Source organism: Halichoeres trimaculatus, unplaced genomic scaffold (assembly GCF_033239565.1).
Source record: "Halichoeres trimaculatus isolate MK-OKI-2021-1 unplaced genomic scaffold, fHalTri1.1 fHalTri1_scaffold_2, whole genome shotgun sequence".
Lineage (NCBI taxonomy): Eukaryota > Metazoa > Chordata > Actinopteri > Labriformes > Labridae > Halichoeres > Halichoeres trimaculatus.
In genome coordinates, this window is record NW_027437180.1 from 14,322,072 (window position 1) to 14,345,000 (window position 22,929).

The following is a 22,929-nucleotide window of genomic DNA, read 5'->3' on the forward strand; positions in this document are numbered from 1 at the left end:
AATAGTCTCTTACTTTGATGGGGACAAATAATCCCATAAAGATGTCATAGAAACAACATGTTTTGCGTAAATAAAGCCTCTGAGTAGATAAAATTGACATTTTTTTCATGTTCAAGATCTAACTTAGTTAATACTCTGGCGCAGACTCCAGCTTTGCCCTTATGATCATAGCTAAATGACACATTTTTCAACTAATTTCCTATATCTGTATGACGTTGATCGCCCAAATATTTGTTTCAAGAACTAATCTCAGCTACAAGTTTCATGTGACTGTAAGCATCCCTCATCTCTTTTTGCACACACACACACACACACACACACACACACACACACACACACACACACACATACACACACACTCACACACACACATACACACACACACACACACACACACACACACACACACACACACACACACACACACACACACACACACACACACACACTGCTCTTTTCAAAGCAGTGAAGGGTTAAGTTGAGATAAAGGTCAGATAAAAAAAGAACAGTGGGATGCTAGGTCACGCTGGCTTTCCCCTCACAGGAGGAGAAAGCCTGTGTGTTATCTTTTTTCTCCAGGCTGTATCATTGGCATAGTCTAACAACTTCAAAAGCCTCTCACTGCTGTTTACACAAATCAGGAGTCTGTGACCAATGACTTTTCTGTTAGCTGGCAGCACATGAAATAGATGTATAGCTGTTGATTACAATAGATTGATTGTTTATGGTAGATTTGTTTATTACTCAAAGGAACAACATCCTCCTGTTTTGAATTGGCTTTTGTCCATGTGATGTTAATTGTGGTGGAGGGGGATGTAACCTATGACCCCACTGAGAGGGGAGATATTTGCTCTCAAAGCTGAACTGCTCCATGATAAATGACACATTTTTTTATGGTTTCACCACACTATGCCAAGGAAATTGTTTGTATGAATGCCACTTGTGTGTGAAAGTGAGTGTGTGGTTGCACTGGTTGTAAACTGATCCCTCCTACTCTCCTTGGGTAGTCGTGCGGAGGAGGGGCGAGGAGGAGGAGGAGGAAGAGGAGGAAGAGGAGGAGGAAGAGGGAGCCGAAGCAGGAAGGAAAGCAAGCAGAGAGCGAGGAGAGGCAGGCTGTGAATGCTAACAAGCCCCGTCGGAACCGTAGGGCTCCGTTGGTATGGTTCGATAAAGAACGACGACCACTGTCAGACACCTACTATGCGCCAGTGCCGCGTTCGCCCTGTGCGCGTGCAACAGCCTCACCGTCGTCGGCACGTTCGATCAGAAAAACCGTCTTTTTCCGCTCAGTGAAATGTATCGCGACTGCTCGGGATTCACATTCTGACAATGGAGATTGAAAATATCGTGGCCAACACGGTTCTCCTGAAGGCAAGAGAAGGTAAGCAAAGCCAAATCAGAAAAATGTACATGTATCCCCCTCCTCAGTCCCCCTCCCCTCCTCAGCGACATGGCTATGGACGAGCTTCAGCTCTTCACCGTCCTCCTTGGGATTTATTCTTTTACTGACTCCTGTCATTGTCCGGGGCTTTGTCTCCAGGCAAACACCCCAGTATGCCGTTCAAATCCGTTTTGATCTGCATGTACACCAGCAGCACACATATTTAGTGGTGTGTTATCATAAGGCCCGCAGGCTTGAGATGAACAACGCAGTGTTTGCAGCATCGCGCTCTGACGGCAGCGTTGCATGTCCGCTATCGAGCACAAGAAAAAAATCGCACAGGCATTAGTGGTTTTATCGGTATTAACAATGTACGACCACATTACGAAAATTCAGTGGTCTTCAGAAAAACTGTATTGAATGTTGCCCAAATTATAGGCCTTGCTGCGCAGTGAGGCTGTGTGTGTGTGTGTGTGTGTGTGTGTGTGTGTGTGTGTGTGTGTGTGTGTGTGTGTGTGTGTGTGTGTGTCAGGACAGCCTTTTCTTACCTGTCATTGTGGATTTCTGAGTGTTGAGATGCTAATTAGGAATGTGAATTAATCGAGTTGTAGCCTATAGTAAGATGGAGGTATGTTTTATTCCACTGTGGATTAGCCTATGAGCTATGGGGAAGAATAAAGTAGGTGTTTTAAATGCAGTAGTAAACTGGAAGAAGGCCCACCATGTAAATACCCCGGCGGTCCAGGCTGTATGGCCCAGGGTGAGCACCCTGCTCAGTGGGCCAGCTGGTGATCCCGCAGCGGTTCACCTGGAGGTGGTGAGAGGCGAGTTCCCATCTGCTCCTGGTGGATGGTGGAGTAGAGAGGCTATGAGTAGGCGCAGGGTGGGTGTGCAGCGCTGTATCAGCTACCAGAGGAGGGCAAGAAGGCGTTGGTACAAAGGACTTCACTTTTACCCCCTTTCAATCGGATTGAGTCCATTGCCTCAAGAGATGTGCAGGGTGATCTGTTTTTCCTGCAGTAGGCGTAGGCTTACATGACTCTGAGGTCGCGGTTCTCCGTGCGCACAGAGGGGCCTCTTCTGCCTGCGGTTTGCATTCGGATTGTTTCAATCTGACACTGAACGCCAACACTGATGCGAATAGTGTTGCAGCAGCAGGAGCTATGAAACACATTTTCCTTTACCTGCTGTAAAATGGTGTGTGTGTGCGTGTGTGTGTGAATCTGTTGCACACTGATTAAATCTACAGGTTCTGTACCTGCATGTGTCCTCAGTGTCTCTGCTCAGAGGCCTCGTGATGCTTGCATTGTGAAGTTGGAGTGTGCACTATGCAGTGTGGACGGTGGGTGCTTTGCTGTCTCACTATCAGCTTTAGCAGAATATGCTGAGCTTATGGCATGATGTGTGCTCCTGCACTATTCGTTTGGTCATATTCTGTTTGAAATGAATTACTAAATCAATACTGAAATTCCATAGTGACACACATATTCATAGATAGATAATCAGAGTTATATTGTCACTAAAATATATACAGTCAGTTCACATCTGAACCAAAATCCATTGCACAAGGCTTGGAGGAAATTGCAAATCAAAAACAAAACAACTACATGAATAAAATTGCAATACAGTATGAATACCAGAGGTAGAGTGTGAATTATACTATATTATGTATGTGCTAATTTTGCATGCAATAGAAAAAATACAAACCATAGTGATCAAATATGTGTTTGCCATCTTAAAGGGAGTTAATGATATTTTTTCCAGGACTTGACCATGTCAAATATTTTTGGTTTTCCATCATTATTTTTTTGCCCCCCCCAACTTTCTCTGTATCAAGTCTTTCAGTGCAGTATAGGCAACGACTCCTTCTTTGTTCCTTTAGTTTTACACACACACACACACACACACACACACACACACACACACACACACAAAAAAAAAAAAAATATATATATATATAAAATTTGATTCAATAAGCTGTACAGAGGTGGGAGTTGTCACTGTTCAATGTGTTGCGGTTTGTCACACTGACAGTTATCAGTACGTGTCCATGTCATACCTGAAGTGAAACCCTCACCTCAAATCTCTCACACCCAGATAAGGTCAGAAGTCAGCAGCCCAATTTTTCAGCAGTCTTTTAGACGTTGAAAATGAGTAATAAATGGTGTGCAAGTAGGTGGAGTCTCTGCAGTTATATAATATACTCTGCAGACCGTTAGACCCTTCCCTAAAATCATGTGAATATAACAAAAAACTGTAATGCAATGAAGAAAGTCATGCACCTACAGTATCACAAACTCTAATTATACTCTCATAGAGCTTGTAGTTTGTGATCTGACCTCCCCTTCAGCCTCCTTCCTCTTGTTGTTACCTGTTTGCTTCAGGTAAATCCAACACTTTGAGTCTCACCTGATCAGGTTGGTCCTAATATTCTGTAAGTTCTGCCTCAAAAATAATAAAGTATGGACAAAAGATGCTCCGAACTTCCAAAGTTTGAGTCAGTGTTTCACACCTGTTGATCTGAAACTAGATGTCCAAAGTGAGAAGTGTTATGACAGGGTGTGTCCAGATTGCAGCAGTTGAAATGACACGTCAAGGGAAGTGTTTTTTTATGCAGCAGAGATGACATTGCTCTGTCTACTCCCCACCACTGAAGCTGCAGAGTTTTCTTGCACACACCTCCCATGATTACAGTTTTCACATTTCTTTACTCACCTTGGACTGCAAAAGATGACAGTTGCACCAGTTGACAGTCTTCTTCAGTCAGATGAAGTCATGCAACAGTTTGTAAGTAGAATACATTCAAGCATGTTGATGTGGGTGTTGCCACGGACTACATCCACAGTTTTTGTGGATTTAAAAAGTCAGCCAAGCATTAGAGAAACATAGTAATATTATTTGATAATTATAAGTGTTAACATCAAATATCACTATCAGTTTGTGTTGCGTCGTGTGATCATTGCATCACCTGCAGTTTTGTGGAGCTGTTGCATCACATGCAGATGACTGAATGGAGTGGAGCTCGTTTTTGAAAGAAAAATAAACCAAAAATGAAATGGCAGAGGCCGTGGAAATGGTTTGACCAAAAACCCCACATATTTGTTTATTTTGTGGTTGAAATGGCTACTTCTGTGATGGTCAGATACGCCCCTGCCAACTTAGAAACAGGGAATTACACTTTACAGGTGAGAAGTTGCTGAACTTTGAGCTATAATACAATATCCTTATGTTATAAACACATTTCATCTGTTTGTAATACTTTACACATAATGTATCACATGGGTGTACATTCTTGATATTACATTTCTTTTAATACTACTACTACTATTAAAGAAGTCATTATTATTATCATTATTATTATTATGATTGATAGATTCTACTGTTTCGGTATGTGCTGGCATTCCTGCACATAATGCAGTTAGAGACACTTGACATCATTGTGAAAAAGTGTTAAAAAGTGTTTGTCTTAGGTCTCCCCTGCTTACAAAGCTCTGCAGCACATGAGTTGGCAGAGCTCCCGATTATAAGACCAGATGGTGGATAAAGTGTATCAAGAGGAATAATGCCTACGCTGTAATTTTAGTGCTGGGCAATATTTCAGAATTTGTTCTTACAACTTTTTAAAAAACAATTTCAGTCAAGATTTAATATATGAATTGAAACACAATCTTTGTTTTATTTACATTTTTAGTCAGATTTTTTGCTCCTGAGTGAAAACTGAGGCTATATAAAACATAATAATACAACAAATGTAACATATAAAAAATGTCCAGGACATTTTAGCCTTAAAGGGATCGGAAGTATAAACATTTATCCGGACCTAACTAACTGGTCATGTGTCCTTCCGTGCAGTGCTAGTGCGCTCCGTCCCCCCTCCTCCTCTCAGCTGTAGGGAATATAAACAAGCTATGCTTCGGGCGCCGGTTACAGACATAAATGTTTATATTTATGTTTATATATAGACTTAATGCACTTAAAAATTATTATATGTAGCGTACTTTTAAACTGTGGTTTTACTTTTTGATTTTAGTTTTTGTAGGCAGAGAAAAAAGCCTTTGAATTTGGTACCGTCTGTCCCTGTTAGCACCTATTTCCTCGTCACCAGCGATTACAGTCTGTGTCTTACTGAGGGAGAGGAGACACCTTTCTACTGTATCTAATGTCCTTAGTGGTCACATAGAGCTCATACAACCCCACTTCAAAAAAACTAAACTATCCCTTTAAGGGATATCTAAAGAACTTATATATAGGTAGGAACTGTGTACAGACTGATCAAGGTAAAACGCCTTCTGGAAGAGTGGGACATGTTGTCCATCAGTGACGACAGCTGGACCATCATCCTCCTGTCAAGGTCCAGCTCCACAGGGTCCAGAGGGCAGCCCAGACCTGAGCTGGCCTTCTTTTCCGGTTTGTGCGGTCTTGCTCTCCTTTGTCCTGTCCGCCCACAGAAGGTGAAATCCTCTCAATGTGGCGTTCAGGTCAAGTTTTAGCGCCTTTAGCCATGTCTCTGTGAATAGCATTACGCTACTCTACCCTCCATCGCTGTAATTCAGTGTTGAGTTGTACTGTAACAAGAGTGGACATTTAATGTCATTGAGATGCTGCCTAAAAGTTGTTTCCTCGCTCTTGTCTTACCCATATCCTGAAAGTACCTTTAGTTACTTGTATTGAGTAAATAAATTTATTAAGTAAATAATTAGAACTGAGACAAAACTAGGGATGGGTACCTTCTCATCTGGAACGATACGGTACCGAAGCCCGGTACCTGGCAATCGGTACCAATTTTTGGTACTTTTTTGTGTTTATGTGATGAAAAATATTAATTCTTTAAATTATGAAACATAATATACTTTCAATTCAACATATATATTCTTCAATAAATAACCTTACAACGCTGTGTTCATTTCCAGCACAGAAAACCACCTATTCTTCCACTCCCTCACAGTCACAAGGATGCATTGAGGTACCTAAACTTGGTACCTTTTGGTTTTACGTGAATCGATACCCGGTATTTTTGACAGAATTCAGTTGGTACCTTTAAAAGTAGGGATGGATGATATTGGATTTTTGCCGATATCCCATATGCCGCTATATAGAAACCATTTTTGGCCGATACCGATAATCACAAGTTTGTTTGTCTTTTTTTTTTACTGTAAAGAAAGCTAAGTCTATCCTGTACTGGAATTTACTCTTACTCTTATTGTGACAGTCTTATTTGTTTAAGAAACACATAAAACAAGACAAAAAAACATTTGATTTTACCATAAATAAGAAATGTATTATTTTTTCAAACTCAAGACATTCAGTATTGAAATACAGAAAAATAATTTCTTTAGATCACATGAACTTTAAATGTACAATGCATTTTTAAACATAACCAAGTTGCATTTGATTATTTTAGAGCTACTGTAACAACCTGGTGACAGACACAGAGCTGAATAGCACCTTATTGGCTGTGCATATTGGCAGAAATTTTTTCATATCTGCCGATACCGATAAACATGTTTTTAAGCTCTTATCAGCCGATACCGATATCGTGCTGATAATATCGTGCATCCCTATTTAAAAGTACCTAATTTGGTACCCATCCCTAGACAAAACAGTGTTTAATAAACCACTAGAGTGAAAAACCCTAAAAAATTAAATCATTGCGTTTGTGATTGAATAATCAGTTGCATTTGTTATTTCTTTAAAGGGTTGTTTTTGCGGCCAGGCGTGGTGCTGGGAAACACAGACATGAGAGTTTGTAGCTGTGGGACTGCACTGCACTGATCTGCCTGTTGCTTGTTAGGGGTCCACTTACACTCATTTGGGCTTTTCTTCTTGTTTTGGTGTTTTTATAGTTTTTCATGATTAGTGAAAAGTGTATGTCATGATAACTGTGTTAGGTGGGACTTCACCGGCAAATTTATACGTTTTGTCGCTCATTTTGGCTGTTTTTCATTATATTCCAAAAGTCTCTGAGCCTGCTGTATCCTGTGACGTGACGGGCTATTTGTCACAATTATTATTACAGTCAATAATTTTATGCTATTCAAGAGCATAATCTTTATAATACAGGAAGTTTTTTTTGTTAATAGAGATTTTTCTTTCTATTTTCACACAATGGGACGTTTTTTGTCAACTGATTAATTTATCAAAATTAGAGCCAGGGAACTGAATAATGTAGATAGCTGAACAAGGTCTATAATGCTGGTGTTTTAGGATTAAGGAGGCAGCTAAAAATTCTTCCAGTAGCTCTCTTTAACTTTGACACAAGTTTTATTTCTTATGGTAAAGGTGAAAGTTTTTGTTTTTTGAGCATCTAGGTTTATGCCCAAAGTTTTTCAAATGTCTTGTTGGCCTTGTAGGCTTTTACTGTGAGGATAGGGTACGATAAAGACTGCCCCTGGTTTATAAACTCTGTAGTAAAACTTTTCTGTGACTGCCCTGGCAATTAATATGTTTGTCTCTGATTTATTCAATATTTAGGAAGAGTTAGTGTTGATATGCAACAGGAACAAATCATATGTCTACATTGTGTACATTAATGAAAAGTATTGTGCGTGTTCATACATATTTACACTTTTTGTCCTGCTGTCTTTATAAAAGAAAGGAGTGTGTGACGGTTTAGCGTTTGCATTCCTGTCCCTAACCAAAGAAACTAATTCTGCTTATTTAATAAATTGCCACTTGACAGGTTGAAAACTTTGATGTTTTCTTTGGAGCTGTAGATCAGACGTTCATATGACTCTGCTGTTACTAATCTCTCTCTGCTCCTGGGCCTCTCCCTCTTCTTCAAATTGTAGGCCAGCAGGTCCCCTCAGAACACTTGTGAGGCTTTTCTTATGACGCAAGCGAGCGTAGCTTTATTAGTTTTGTGGTCATAGCTGGGCTAACACTTGTTGTCATCACTCTGGGGTATTTCCTCCAGCTGTGGCTCATAAAACACACTGCTTTGTGACTGTGCCTTCAAGTGGGATTCATCTCACAGTTATTACACCCACAAATGGGCTGTGTGGAGAGGGAGACGCAGTATGTTGCGTACATGACTCTGCTGCATGGCGCTACCAGCTACACTTAGCTGTTGGCTACTGGAACGGTCATTAGCACAATTTCTGGGCAAGCTGACTAAGCATGAAGATGCATTGTAAAACCACTCTGTGAACATCTCAGGGACGTTATTCCAGCTGTGTTGTTGTTAAATGTTAAAGAGGCCCTCTCTGTATGAGAAACCAGCTGCCTCCCTGATTTTAACAAAGTACAGGGCTGTGTAGTTTACAAACAGAAAGTTTCCTGAGAAAGTTTTTTTCACAGTCTGTGCAAGTCAAAGTTTAAGTGTTTTTATAGAAAGATTTTGGATGTCCTGTCCAGTCCTGCCTTCACACGTGACATGCTGATATGACTCAGATAATCTTCTGTATGTTGTTTTGATTGTAGAAAAAGTATTTTTTTCCTCTTTCTAAGAACAAACCAGTTTGCCATTCCTCAGAGAGACGCAGGGTGTCCGCTGGGTCTTAAAAAGTGTTAAAAGTTGATAAATCAATCGTGGGAAAATTAAGACCTTTAAAAAGTATTAAAAAGTCTTAATCGTAATGTTATGAGGTATTAAATTTTATTGGTATTCAAGCTTTGACTCCAAAAGTATCCATGAATATTTATTTTCCTCCTTGCGACTGTTACAAACTAACCTGACATGCCGGTCGCCGGACAGACAATTCCATATATCCGCCACAGAAATCGTCCATCTGTTTCAAAAATGTTTTCAGGGTCTGAACCTTCAAAAATAACCACACCTGGTGATTGGACGATCATTCTGCTTGTCACACTCATCACAGACCAGCGTGAGGATCTGGAAAAAGCTTAAGCACCTCAAAATATTTCACTCTAGATCATAAGAGTTTCTCAAGCTTCCTGAGAAAATTTCTCAGACTTTTGATGACCTGGGATTTTGGATTCTTTCGATTTAGAGAAAGCTTCCCCTGATCTCAGTTGTTTTGGACCAAATTTTCTTTCACCCTTTTACTGGATACAATGCGACGGGATAAGGTAATCATCAATACAGTTATGTAGTGTTGTTTGAGACGTGACAACAAGCAAAGTTGTAATTTTGTGAGGTGCGGGCTATATATATTGCTAGCAGCCCAACATATCCGTAGGCTAATGTGACAACAAACTCAGTTTGTAGAGTAGTTTAGTAGCCGTACGTATGTATTTTATGCAAGTTGGCCTCAAATAACTGTTACTTGTTGTAGTTATGGGAATGTCAACTAACCTGCCTTTAGTTTCATTTATACTTTCAGGCTTTATTCCTTCTCAGCTTATCTAATTTATGTTAAAATGAAAACTACAATTGTCAAAGATTGGTTGCTAACAGCAGCTTAAAGTCACGATAAGGTCTTAAGACTTTTTGAAAGGTTTTGAAAAAAGTCTTGAAAAGGTATTGAATTTAACCTCAGGATTTCAGCATGTACCCTGGAGACGGCTGTAGATTTTGGTAAGATAGTAATAACAGGATAAACCTTCTCCATTCACCCTCTTTCACCCTCCAACCCTTCACAAGTATCTTGAAAGTAGTCCCACCGTGCTCCCCTGTCGCCCCTCCCTCCCCCTTATCCTTCAAGACGCTGTGAAAACAAGGGTCAGTTTTCAAGCATGTCTTGGCGAGCTTTAATGGAATATCTTGAGATGGGGCAGAGCAGGAAAGGTCTTGCGAAACACCACAGCATGCTGCTGGAATGGACAAGATTGCATCTGTAGCTGTGTGTGTGCTCCCATGTGAGTGTGTGTCTGTGCTCTGCTAATGTAAAAAATGACACCGAGGACGCATCGACTCTTGCCTTCCTGCTCATTAGATGTCTTTTCTTGAAATTTGCTTGGGTGTTGTTTGTTAACACTTTTACATGCGACCGACACCCTCGCCCTGTGCCATATAGAGCGTGAGGGAGAGGCGAGGGAGGGAGGGAAAGAGTCCAGCCATAAATAATTCAAAAAGTCATAACAGGAGAAGAAAATTGTTTATGTGGGGGAGGGGGGCAAAAGGTTGAAGTCAGAGAGAGAAGAAGAGGGCATGCCAGAGAGGTGAGGATTAGAGGAGAGCAGCGCTGCTGATATTTCTCTTTCCCTCTCTCTCAGCTGATGTGTGTCTTTCAGCGTGAGTATACAGACGGATTACCTTACACAAACACTGGACCTTTTCTTTGAATAGGCAACACAGATACTGGCAGCTAATGTTTTTCTTATCAGGGGCTACTCCGGCCAATCACACACTGTACGGCAGAGCCACAGGGAAAGCAACGGCCCATTCATTATCAAGGCTGTGCTGCATTGTGCCCATGCACATGCTCATATCACAAAGAGCATAAACTATGCATGACCCTCCTTCAGATTTTTACCATCAAACCCATGTTTTTAAGGTGCACGGCAGCTGTTCATACCAAATCTACTGTGTGTAGAGAGTAATACTGAAGTGCACAGTGTCCTTTATCCCTGATCTCCATCCTGACGTTTTTTTTAAGGCAGAGCTGGAAAAGAAACCATCAGCTCAATCACTCTGTGCAAGTTTGTTGCTGAATGCCAAGTGACATATTGTGTGAAAATGTAAATAGTGTCGTGTAGCTGCCATGTTGGGTCTGTCGCTGTCACAGAAGAGCTGGATGGCCTTGTGGCTGTTACTCTGAGTGTAAGCATGTGACATGTGTTCGTCAGATGGGTGAGTGGCTTCTCCCATATGGAGATGCTAAATGAAGATGGGTTGTGAGGAAAGCGGCGCTGCACGGTCCTGTGTCCACAGTTACGTCTGATCAAGCTGGCAGTTACAGCAGGAGAAGTTTCCAGTGATGCTGGAGACAAAATCTTGATTGTGGATGCAGATAAACACTTCATGTAAACGGTTTATGGTGAATTTATTTTCCATTGTTGGTAGTTATTACTATGGATATCATTGGTTAATTCTGATCAACAGCTGAGTGATAATTAGTGATGACACTAACGGTTGTTGAGCGCTGGAAGAAAATAAATGTTCATCTTAGGTTCTTAGATGTGACCCCCTACAATATGAGATGTTACACTAAGATGCTGTCCTAAAATAAATTCAAATGAATAAAGTTTTAAGTTCAGTGTTACTCACACCATTATATAGGAGGGGCGGCCTTCACCCCCAACAGAAGTTGAGTTAATTTTATTTTCAATGTAACACCAGATCACAGCATTTAGAGTTCCTTCTCTGATAAATCAAGTCTATACCTTGTTTTTTTAAATTTAACAGCCTTATGTTATTTATCTTATTTACATGGCAGGATGTTATTTGTACATCGTTGGGTTCACATTCCTACTTGTGCTCTTTCACACATGGCGAAGTTCCACCCCAACGCATTCACAGACACACAAAAGTGTGCCCGCATCTACACACACAGACAAGCCCATTCTGTATAGCGGACAGAGAGCTGGAAAAACACCACAAGAAACATTTCCCAGCGCCTTGTTCACTTGCTCTCCTGCGCTCACTTTTTAATTGGCAGTTTTTTGGTGTTGAACCTCCATGTGTAGCTTGACAAACCATTGTACATAGTACTGGCCATAATACCTATGCAGCTGTAACTGTTTGGAAACAGTGAATGGTTCAATACAGATGACAAAAGCCCCATTTCCACCAAGCAGTTCAGTTCAGTTCAGTTCTCGGGATGGCACGCATTTTACGGCGGTTCCACTGACTAATCTCGGGACAGACCCCAAATAACCGAGACTAGCTGCCCCACTTTTTGGCACTCTTCCGTAGGGATGCCAGACTAAAGCAATCCGATCTCGAAAGATGGAGCTACAACACTGCAGACAGTTGATTGGCCGAAAGAATTGCCTCTTACAGTGCTGCCGCGGCTGTATTTCCCCTCACAGCACACAGTCTTCTCTGAAACAAAGCTTGATTGTTCTTTGAGTCACAGAGCCTCATGCCAATCACAACAAGGACGAAATGCTGTGTGTCTTCCATCATTGCTCTTTGTTTACTATGTTGTGTTTTTCTTCTTCATTGGATTTATCAGTGGGGTACACTGTATCGTGCTGCTATGGCGTCACACTATTATGTTACTTATGCAGCTGTCGGCATCTGGCTTTCACACCGCCTACCATGAGGGGGTACAGTTGGCTGTGGAAACGCAAACAGGACCATATTTAAGCAAGCTAACCCGCACCAAACCGTACTGATTTAAACCAGACTTCTTGGTGGAAATGGGGCTAAAATCTTAGCTTGACATTTTTTAAGCTTTTGCCTAAATACACTAAAAAGTTTTTTTGTGATGGACCCTTCTTATCACCAGGACTTTTTTCCAACATTTTGAAATCCCCCTTTATCGATTCTTCATCGTCAAACCATTAATTTTTCTGCTTTAAATGATAGCAAAAGAACAGAAAGAGATCAGAGAGCGGAGCGTTGTAAAGGTAGTGTCAAACTAAAAACAACTCTTAGAATGAACATGCCAAAGAGCGAGCAAAGAGAGAACAGCCTTATGAATGTACATTCATTAATCCACACACAGCTCACTGCAGATGGACAGAGAAATACAAACAGACGCTCCGAGTAAACACTCTCCTACTCCCTCTCCTGTTCCCTATCCTAGTGTACTTTTTCTCATTTCTGTGCTCCTAAATACATCAAAACCGGTCAGACTTGAAAACAGAAACACACAATAACACACCTCAGACAGAATAAATGCACTGCATTCCCAAAAATTAGAAAGCAACTAATTCCAATAGGTAAATTCTTTCTTAGAGAGGATTTTATTAACAGGGAAGATAAAAACTTGGTCATTTCTGTGGTGTCAAACCAGCTGATGTGTTCTGCTCAGTGATCCATTCATCTATGGCAAAGCTGTGGAGCTGTTTCTTCTGATGGTCTCTGCTGCATTTTGCTTTTCTTGGATCGCTGACAACAGAGCAGCAGAAAATATGAGGAAATTGAGAGAGGGTGTATGTGAGGTAAAGGTAGCCAGTTGTTGTTAATGTTGTACATATTGAACTGCTATGTGGCCCTGATGACCCTTCTGTGCATGTATCCTCTAAGGAAAGGAATGTGCATCCCTGTAGTCAGTCAGCGTGTCTCATGATTCCACATCAGCCTTCCTAAACATGTTCCCACTTTGGAATCTGCTCCCAAGTGCACATGCGCAGACCTGCTCTGAGGAGCTGTGCTATGATCTCAGTGCTGGCTGTAACTCGGATATGACTTAGCGAAACTGCTCTGAAGTCCATGTTTATGGAGGGCCCCGTTCTCTCCGAGGGGAGAACCAAAGTAAAATAAATACTTGCTCCATCCTGTCTGCATTAAGGGCCGGCACACATGGCTTTGACGTCAGAGTGACATTAAACAGGGTGAGGTGGCCCAGCCAGCTTGGATCGGCACGTGCACACACACACATAGTGTACCACCAGAGTCCCTGTCTTTATTTATCTATCATTTTTTGACTATTTTGTTGCTTTTGGCTGGTTTTACTTCCCATCTTCATGTCTTCAGTGCTGTACACTACTTAAAGCACACTGTACATGAGTTCACATGTATTACAGGTACCACACCTTTCAACACTTAAAGGGACAGTTCAGTTTTTTTTGAAGTGGGGTTGTATGAGCTCTATGTGACCACTAAGGACATTAGATACAGTAGAAAGTTGTCTCCTCTCCCTCAGTAAGACACAAACTGTAATCGATGGTGACGAGGAAATAGGCGCTAACAGGGGAAGACCGTACAAATTCAAAGGCTATTTTCTCTGCCTACAAGAACTAAAATCAAAAAGTAATACCACAGTTTAAGAGTACGCTACATAAAATAATTTTTAAGTGCATTAAGTCTTTGGAAATATAAACATTTATGTCTGTAACCGGCGCCCGAAGCATAGCTTGTTTACATTCCCTACAGCTGAAAGGAGGAGGGGGGGCGGAGCGCACTAACGCTGCGCGGAAGGACACATGACCAGTTAGTTAGGTCCAGATAAATGATTATATTTCCGAAGACTTAATGCACTTAAAAAAATATTTTATGTAGCGTACTCTTAAACTGTGGTATCACTTTATGATTTTAGTTCTTGTAGGCAGAGAAAATAGCCTTTGAATTTGGTACCGTCTCTCCCTGTTGGCGCCTATTTCCTCGTCACCATCGATTAAAGTTTGTGTCTTACTGAGGGAGAGGAGACAACTTTCTACTGTATCTAATGTCCTTAGTGGTCACATAGAGCTCATACAACCCCACTTTAAAAAAACTGAACTTTCCCTTTAATTGCTTTCTAACAAGAGATGAGTGTGATTAGGATTTTATTGATGCGAATATCAAAACTGCTAACTAATAGTTACTGCTACAGCTTTTCATTATTTAGTACTAGAAAAGAGCCTGACATGTTAAAGTATAGACCAGCTCACAGAACTCACATAAAGATGAAAACACTGCAGATTTCTCCATAACAGAGAGTTTTCTTATGTTAATTTAAAAAGTAAACACTTCCAATCCAAATGACATTATCTAAGCTGAAACACTGTGTTAATGTAAACCTTTATCAATAAAATCCGTAATCCATTTGAATTACTCTGAACACTGCCCACAAGCTCTGTTACCTTGTTTTCTATCTTGTAATCATTAAATTATTGTCATAAAAAAACACAATTAGATGCTATGTAGTGACTAGTCAGCTGTTTGGTTGATGGCAACCTGTGTGGACGGCCCTGCATTAGGACAACCAATCTCGTATCTAACAGTAATAGCGTCATATAGGAGCCAAGTCTGTCTCTAATTATTTGTGACTCTCTCTGATTCCACTTGATTTATAATCTCTGCTTTTAGCCCAAGTTTGTGCAAAGATTTTTCTTTTGCAGTAACAAGTTTGTTTTATCACTAAATCCAACACAAAGCAAAGTGTCCTCAATCTTTGCTGCTCCCTTTGTCTTCTTTTCCTTGCAATTAAACCCCCCATAATTTTACACTCTGACACTCACAAACACGGCTGTAGATGTGTAAATGTGTGTTTGTGTCTGAGTTTGCCCTGAAGCCCCACAACAGGTCTGTCAACATACCTGTTATTATCTACAACCTGAACCTGTGGCATTTCTTTTTACCCGACTGATTTCTGCCCAACCCTCCAGGGATGTGATTGACTTACACGGGTTGTCTCAAAGTTTGTTCACAGGACTTTTTCTCACAGGAGTGCAGGACAGGGGACTGTTACACCTCCTCTGCAAAGTCCACTTTGAACTCATTGTAAGCCGGACCACAATATTTTTTTTCCTAAACCACTGCAAACCTATGTCATTTGTGACTATCACAATAGTGAAGACATGGTTGGTTCAGGCAAGATCACAGTACCAATACCATTTACTTTCTGTTCTTCTACTTTTTAAAATGACTCTTGTGTTTTGAGACTGTCCTGTTTAATGTGGTTTGACATTGTTTAACCGGAGCATGCAGGGTCTTCCCCAGAAAGCGTTGTCTGACTGGCAGCTTTTGTAGCTGTGTGAAAGTGTTGCTGCCAGCTCCTGGTATTACAGTTTAAAAAGTGACCCTGTCAACTGGAGACCTTCAGCCGAACGGGTCAGTGGATATCCAGTGAACAACAGCTGTTAAAACACAGAAGAAGTCATTGGGAAAGCATAGTTTAGTTTTATACACATTTTAATGAGGCATTATATCCTTGTTTGAGGATGATGCACCCCTGAAAGTCTTCAAACGATGGGCTGATTTTTAAGTTGAAACGCTGATCAATCCGTGCCGTCGTCATGCTTTCAATGACAGAACAGTCTGCCTTTTCACCAGGTGAAGCTGTTTTGGGGTCAGTCTCAATTCTACTCCTTAGCCCTTGGTTTTGTGCATGCACATGTAGTGAAGGGTTGTCCCAATCCTCTGTAAGATTAAGTGGACGGGGTTAGGTGAAGGACCACATAGTCCTTGAAACGGTACAAAACAAGACCTCTCTTGAAACCAAGGGGAATTACATATTTCCCATGAAATTGATATTTTTTTGATCAGATATCCAATCCTCTGCTACTTTGTGTTAATATCAGCCATGTTTCAAACTGTTGGTTTTATGATGAAAGCGCTCGTTATCTACCTACATTACTGTAGCTACAGCTAAAGCTAATAATAGCTATGTCAGATGTCTGACCGGGGTGGCGGACAGACTTCACTGCGATAGTCTGCATTTCATGGGTGATAGGACAGATGAGCTGCATTCAGAGGCTGCATCAGCTACACAAGCTATGAAAGAGGAATGTTATGGTATTTAGAAGCTACATAATATAGCTTCTGAATACCGTAACGTTTGCTTAACGTTCTCTTTTTATGATTTAGCTGTCTTGTCCTGGAGTGACTGATTCTCTGATTAAAAAAAACTAAATAATTTTTTTTTCTGTTGCTCTGTGATTAAAAGAAAAGTACCTTAAGTGGTATTTTCTTCCCTACATGTCAAAAGCAGTGAGAAACAAAATTAAGGACTGAGTCCTTCCTGCACCAGGAGCACATTCAGTCTCAGTGGGTTTACTCTTTGGGAAAGAACTCACGTTTCCGTAACCACCTCTTTCCATGTTTACATGAAAACGAAAATATACCATCCCATATTTACGTACACTGTGACAACAACAGGAACAACAAAGAGGGAACTCTTCTGACCTTAAGTTCATAAAACATCCGCTGGTGCATGACACATGACAGCTGTGGCCACGACCAGCTTTGAGGTCACTTAGCTCTGAGCCCACATATTCCAAAAAAAAGACATCATATAAATCTTTTAAGGACTTTTACTCTGAAAAGTTTCATCATGAAGGCTACGAGCTGTCGGAGCACTCGCATTGGTTGATGCAGTTTCACTGGACGTTTTTATGACCTCAGGAACTGCAGATTGGTGGACTGAACTTAGCCACAATGAAGCGTGATGCTACCACGTCAAGGCCTCAACCTCTCAGCTAAATCCAATCAGAGGCTGCTTCACAATTGACTCATCAGAACACATGACTGGTAGTTGCAGGTAATAAGACGTCAGGTTAATACTCGTCCGGAACTTCAACACTGAGATGTTGGAAACAGCCTAAGATCCAACAAACAAAAGAAACAGACTGAAAATTCACCTGTGGCCTGAGCAGCTGTCAGATGAGCTTATCTTGGCCTGGTTTTTGTGATTCTTAATGTTAATTTGTTTATTTACTGCAGGGCTGCTGGTAGCTGCTCAATGAATCTGCATTTTAATAGTTTCTGGTAATTTTTCAGTGGTTTGTACAGCAAAAAACTTTCATCATTCGACCAAAAGTTTACCTGTCAACAACCTCGGCTCTTAATCCTTAGTCTCTGCACATGTTAAATATGATAATGTTCATGTATGATTTTGCATGCCCCGAGATGCCTTCGAATATAAAGCAGAGAAAAATTTATTGGCCTTGCTAGTTTTCAGCTATATGGCAGTCCTGATGGCAGCTCAAACAGAAACACATGTATGGGGTCGCACAAGTCAAACATCTTCAAGCCTCACCTTAGAGACTCACAGGAGCATAGCGTTTGTACAGTGTGCATGCTTTCACTTCCACAAAACATCTCCTCTCCACCTCCTCTGAAACACACCACTTTATCTTTTGATCATGAGTACACGTTTCGTTCTGAGCCTCAGGTGAACTACGTGACGTCTCTTGGACTATCACACTGTTGCTGATTCCTGTTGTAAGGACAGCAGCATAACAAGCAGTAACTTAGTTAGGGGTTTGCCAGAAAAGCACAAAGGAGGTGTTTTTTCTTTACCAGAAGGTCCAGGCACTTGTAGTGGCTGGTAATATATTCCCAACTGCATGGTTCCTGTGTCCCATACTTGCATTTTCACCACAGATGGAAGACCCAGGCAGATAATCCAAATCAGGCCAGTGACACATAGAAAATAAAATTAAAGGTAATTACATCACACAGCCACACCAGTAGAGGGTAGTAAGACAATGACAAAGGCCATTCATTGCCAATGACACCATTGTTACACCCCAACTAAAAGGTGGCCCTATGGGGCTAACAACAATCCATAAATGATTCATACTAACACATACAAAACACTTTAAACGGGTACAAAAGGGGAATTTATTAACACTAAACAAACAAGATGACAACATCCCCGATGAGGGACAGCAAGGCAGCTCAGAAACCTCTCCCTTGCTGCAAGCTGCAGAGAACTTTTCAAGGCTGAAACCGGGTGAGCCTCGTTGGTAATCAGTGGCCTCACCTGGAACAAAGCAGGAGAGAAAGGGAACATACACACACAGCCGTAACAACCATGAAAAAAAAGCAAAGACAGGTCATCATCGTTATATGTAGCACTGCAGCTAACCTGTTAGCATGAAGAATATTTAGCCTGTGCTGGTTTTGACTTATCTTTAGTCCACTGCAGATGGATCTGTTGACACTTGAAAGGGAAAAAGTGCTAGTGGCAAAACTATCAGAATCCATTTCAAAAAGACCAAGGGCCAATCCCAATTGTCGATCTTACTCCTTCCCCTTGGCTCTCTGTTTTAAGGATCAAGAGGAACCACTTCTTCGAAATGAGACGCCACCATAGACTGTATAAAACATGGACGTAGTTTCCGGACGGGCGTCATCTGCCTGTTTCTGAAACCGAAAATGAAGCAAATTGGGAATCATGGCCATATTGGAAGTGACAAGGATGTTTATGTACAGCTATAGGGTGCTCATCAATCATGTGATCCAATGTGCTTTAGATTGGGCTAGCTCACGATCTAAATATCCTCTGAACTGCTGAGTTAGAAAAAAATTCCCCCTTAAGTGTGTACTGATAGTAAAATAAGCCATCCAGACAGGAGACGTTTTTTTGAACCAGGCTGTAAATAGGTTAATTTCTGCTTTGAAAACAGCTTTTTTTGGCTTGGTGTGTATGTGACTTCTGGTACTTTCAGAGCCAGCCTTAAGTGGACACTCAAGAAACATCAGATTTTAGCACTTCAGCATTGTCTCATGTTCTTAGACCAGAGGTCGCCGCCTGGATGCCACTCGATCCCTGTCATTAGAATAGAATAGAATAGAATAGAATAGAAAATACTTTATTTATCCCTGAGGGGAAATTCAGGAGTCACCGCAGCATTTAAGAAAACAAAAGTAAGAAAGAGTATAGAAAGTGCAAAAATGTCCATAAGAAATTAGATGACGACATCCCGTCCACCACTCGTCCACCACTCTTCAGTTCAGCCAGTCTCCACCTCCACAGGGTCCAGGACTGAGCCTTCCCAGCAGTCTGTTCAGTCTCTGTCTCCTGGATCCTGTCTGCTCACAGCAGGCGAAGCTCCTCCAATGTGTTGCGGCGTCCGATGTCAGCTCCGTCAGCCACGTCCGTGAACAGCACGATGCCGCTGGGTTAGCACAGCTAGCTCATCCATCCCCCGGAGCGAGATCCCACGTTCCCAACGACGATGGATGGAAGAACAGGTCCACGTCGTCACCTCCCAACTCACATCCGAGAACCAGCACGTCGTCCTCACCTCCTCCTCCTCACCTTGAGGGAAATCATCAAGCCCTACACTAGTTAGCATTGACATGCTACAGGCTGCTAACAGCTAATTTCGCATGTAAACAATGCAGCCATGGTTACATGTAGGATCTCCAGACAAACACAGGAGAAAAGTAGTAAAAAAATACCGCCGAAGCCACAAAAAGTTTGGTGTCCGTGACCGACAATGAACCATACAAAGTGATGATCCACTCCAAATACAAAGATTACGAAAAAGAGACGAAGAAATTACAAGAAACGGACAAAGACGAGAGAGCTGCTGCAACAGGCAGCTACTTGGGTAGCGCCTAGCAACCGAATGTATCCCCTAGATGCTAGCTTGCTGCCGTAGGTAGAGCAACTTTTAATTCACTTCCAAGTAAAACCCATTTTTACAAACTGATTATAAACCAATGTCAGATTAGGGCGACACATTCACAGCAAACACCACCACGATGCACCGCATCCCATGAGTAACAAGTAGGGATGGTACAGTTTATTGGAAAAAAAAACCTGAACCTTTCAGTGTCGCTTGGTTCAGGCCCGTGTCCTCCGTTTGGTTTGGGTTTTTTTATTTTCTTAGTTTTAGAATAGAATAGAATAGAATAGAATAGAATAGAATAGAATAGAATAGAATAGAATAGATAATACTTTTTTTTATCCCCGAAGGAAAATTCAGGAGTCACAGCAGCAATCAAGAAAACAAAAGCAAGAAAGTGTATAGAAAGTGCAAAAAGGTCCATGAGAAAATAGACGAGGAGGAGGAGTTGGAACTAGCTATGTTTCACTCAGCTGTAAAGATGTTTTAAATGGTTAACAGCCTCCCTCTTTCAGGTTTTTCATTAGAATACATGAGATAATTGATTCAAGTTAATCTGTAAATAGTGGATTATTAGGGTATATGGAAAAAATAAGGTGTTAAAATCTACAACAATGTACACTTGAACCAAACCCAAAACTGTGAAAAGAACTGAACAGTGGATATTGTGAACTGTTCCATCCCTAATTGCAGCTTATCCAAAATCATTAATGATTTTTCAGAAAACAGCCCAGTCCTTTAGCTTCTTAACAAGGGGTGTGGAGAAGAAGTGTTTGTAGCCTTACAAAAATGTGTGATTTTTGTGTCTATTTTGAGTAACTGATGTTGAGTATGAAGATCATTACTCATTATGTGGGAGCACCGAGTGAATAATGTTTAGCAACTTACGTATCGGCTCTGAATGGTTAAGAGCTGAGAAATTCTTCTTCCATGTGTCTCCTTTAAAAAACAAACAGACTGGTTTGTTCATCAGTAAAGAAGTAGAGGACTTAAGTCACAAAAGCTGCATTAAAACGCAATGGCGTGGCGTGGGGATTTTTTTTAAGGAAGCCAAGTGAGACAAAGCCTCTAATCTGTATGATTTTAAGGGAGTGTGGTACATAAAAGACTATGCTGCAGTTTGTATATCGCTATTTCATGTAACGGAACGACCTGTTAGAGCGCCCAGAGAGCGCTCATTTTACTTACTTTGAACACCGATGCACACCCTTTCACTCTCCCCACTCTCTCACATACGTACATTGTCCTCTTGACTTAACTTAAACATCTTATTAATTCATTCAGCCGCCCACTTAAACACACAACCAGCCGCTTCGTGCACACTGCTAATGTGCTAATCTCCCTGATTTCATTCAGTGGCTCGATGATGACGATACTGTGATTTGATTGGTTTGAGGCCAAAGACGGGTTGGCTTCCCTTGACACAGTCTTGGCCAATCACAGGTGAGCAGTGTCATGACTGCAGCCTCATCTGATTGGTTAATCGTTTTTGTTTTTTTTCACCAAGGGACGCCAACTCAGCTTGGCCTCCTTGCAGGCAACAGTGTGCAATATCGTATTTTCACCACGCATTCGCAGCATAACATTTAGGAAGGCACTGTTTTACACATCGTAAAATGCTCAATAACTAGAGGAGAGGAATAAGGAAGAGATGACAGCGATGAAACACAGAAGAATTATGGAAACTGTAAAAAAGGAATATTTTCATTAAATCACAGCTACAGTCTAAAAAAGAGAGGAAGCATGGCTTCCCTTGGCCTCCAGGAGAAAATGCCACTGTTAAAACTTAGAGTGTGATGTTTGCTCACTGTGTTTTCTTTTCCATTCATGGCAAAACCTCCACAGATGAAATCTTTTGGTACTGTAATGTTTTTGAAGCCAAGCTGACAAATAAGATAAAACACATACTATGTTTACCGTAATTCAATATTTTATCGCTCCTGCTTTAAAACAAAGTGATGATGGGTGAAAAAATTGTTATCCGCATATATCAAGGTTTTTTGTTTGGCAAACTCAAATTCAGGATTTTTTTTGTCAAAAAATCATCATTTTTATTTCAAATTCAAATTCTTCGTTTCAGTCCGTTTATAAACTGGGTTGGAAAAATGTTATTATTTTTTCTCCAGCAGAGGGTGAAATGTTTCTCTCTGACTTACATGATGAGAATTTTATGGGAAAATTTTCTGATATAGCCTGTAGACATTATCATCTTTTTTACATTTTTCACATGGTCTGGTTTTAAAAAGCAAACCAAAAATTGCAAAAATCATAATTATAGAAAAATCGCGATTTAAATCGAATTAGCACCTAAGTGTTGTTATAAAATCAAATAGCGAGAATAGCATATCGTCACAGCCCTAATGGACGTCACAGCTCTGGCATGCATCAGCCAATTATGAGCTTATTTTTCACAAACACACACACACACACACACACACACACAAAAACAAACAAACAATGTTGTTGGGCAGTGCTGTGGTGGTTCCTTTGACCCTGATGTTAAGCATGAGAGGTCTATAGGTACAGGTCTGGGGTCACTCCAACCAGTTGGGGTGTGTGTGTGTGTGTGTGTGTGTGTGTGTGTGTGTGTGTGTGTGTGTGTGTGTGTGTGTGTGTGTGTGTGTGTGTGTGTGTGTGTGTGTGTGTGCGCCCCTCACGAGCTTTAAAGCTGTCAACATTCCTCAGCACATGCTTTGTCATGATGCATGGAGGCGACTGGTGAGATGAAGCAGCTGTCCCTGCTTGTGGTCACT

At 41.1% G+C, this 22,929-nt stretch overlaps 1 protein-coding gene across 2 annotated transcripts in view; it reads left to right on the plus strand.

The window, feature by feature from the left end:
- The first annotated feature begins 1,031 nt into the window (after window positions 1-1,031).
- The window catches only part of grk4 (G protein-coupled receptor kinase 4), a 52,084-nt gene continuing 30,186 nt past the window's right edge, over window positions 1,032-22,929 (plus strand). The window contains exon 1 of one of the 2 annotated variants that reach the window (XM_074684771.1): window positions 1,032-1,381. In XM_074684771.1, the coding sequence (XP_074540872.1) occupies window positions 1,330-1,381 (52 nt within the window). In that variant the 5' untranslated portion in view covers window positions 1,032-1,329. The remainder of the gene's footprint in view (window positions 1,382-22,929) is intronic. The other variant, XM_074684780.1, reaches the window with a different exon arrangement.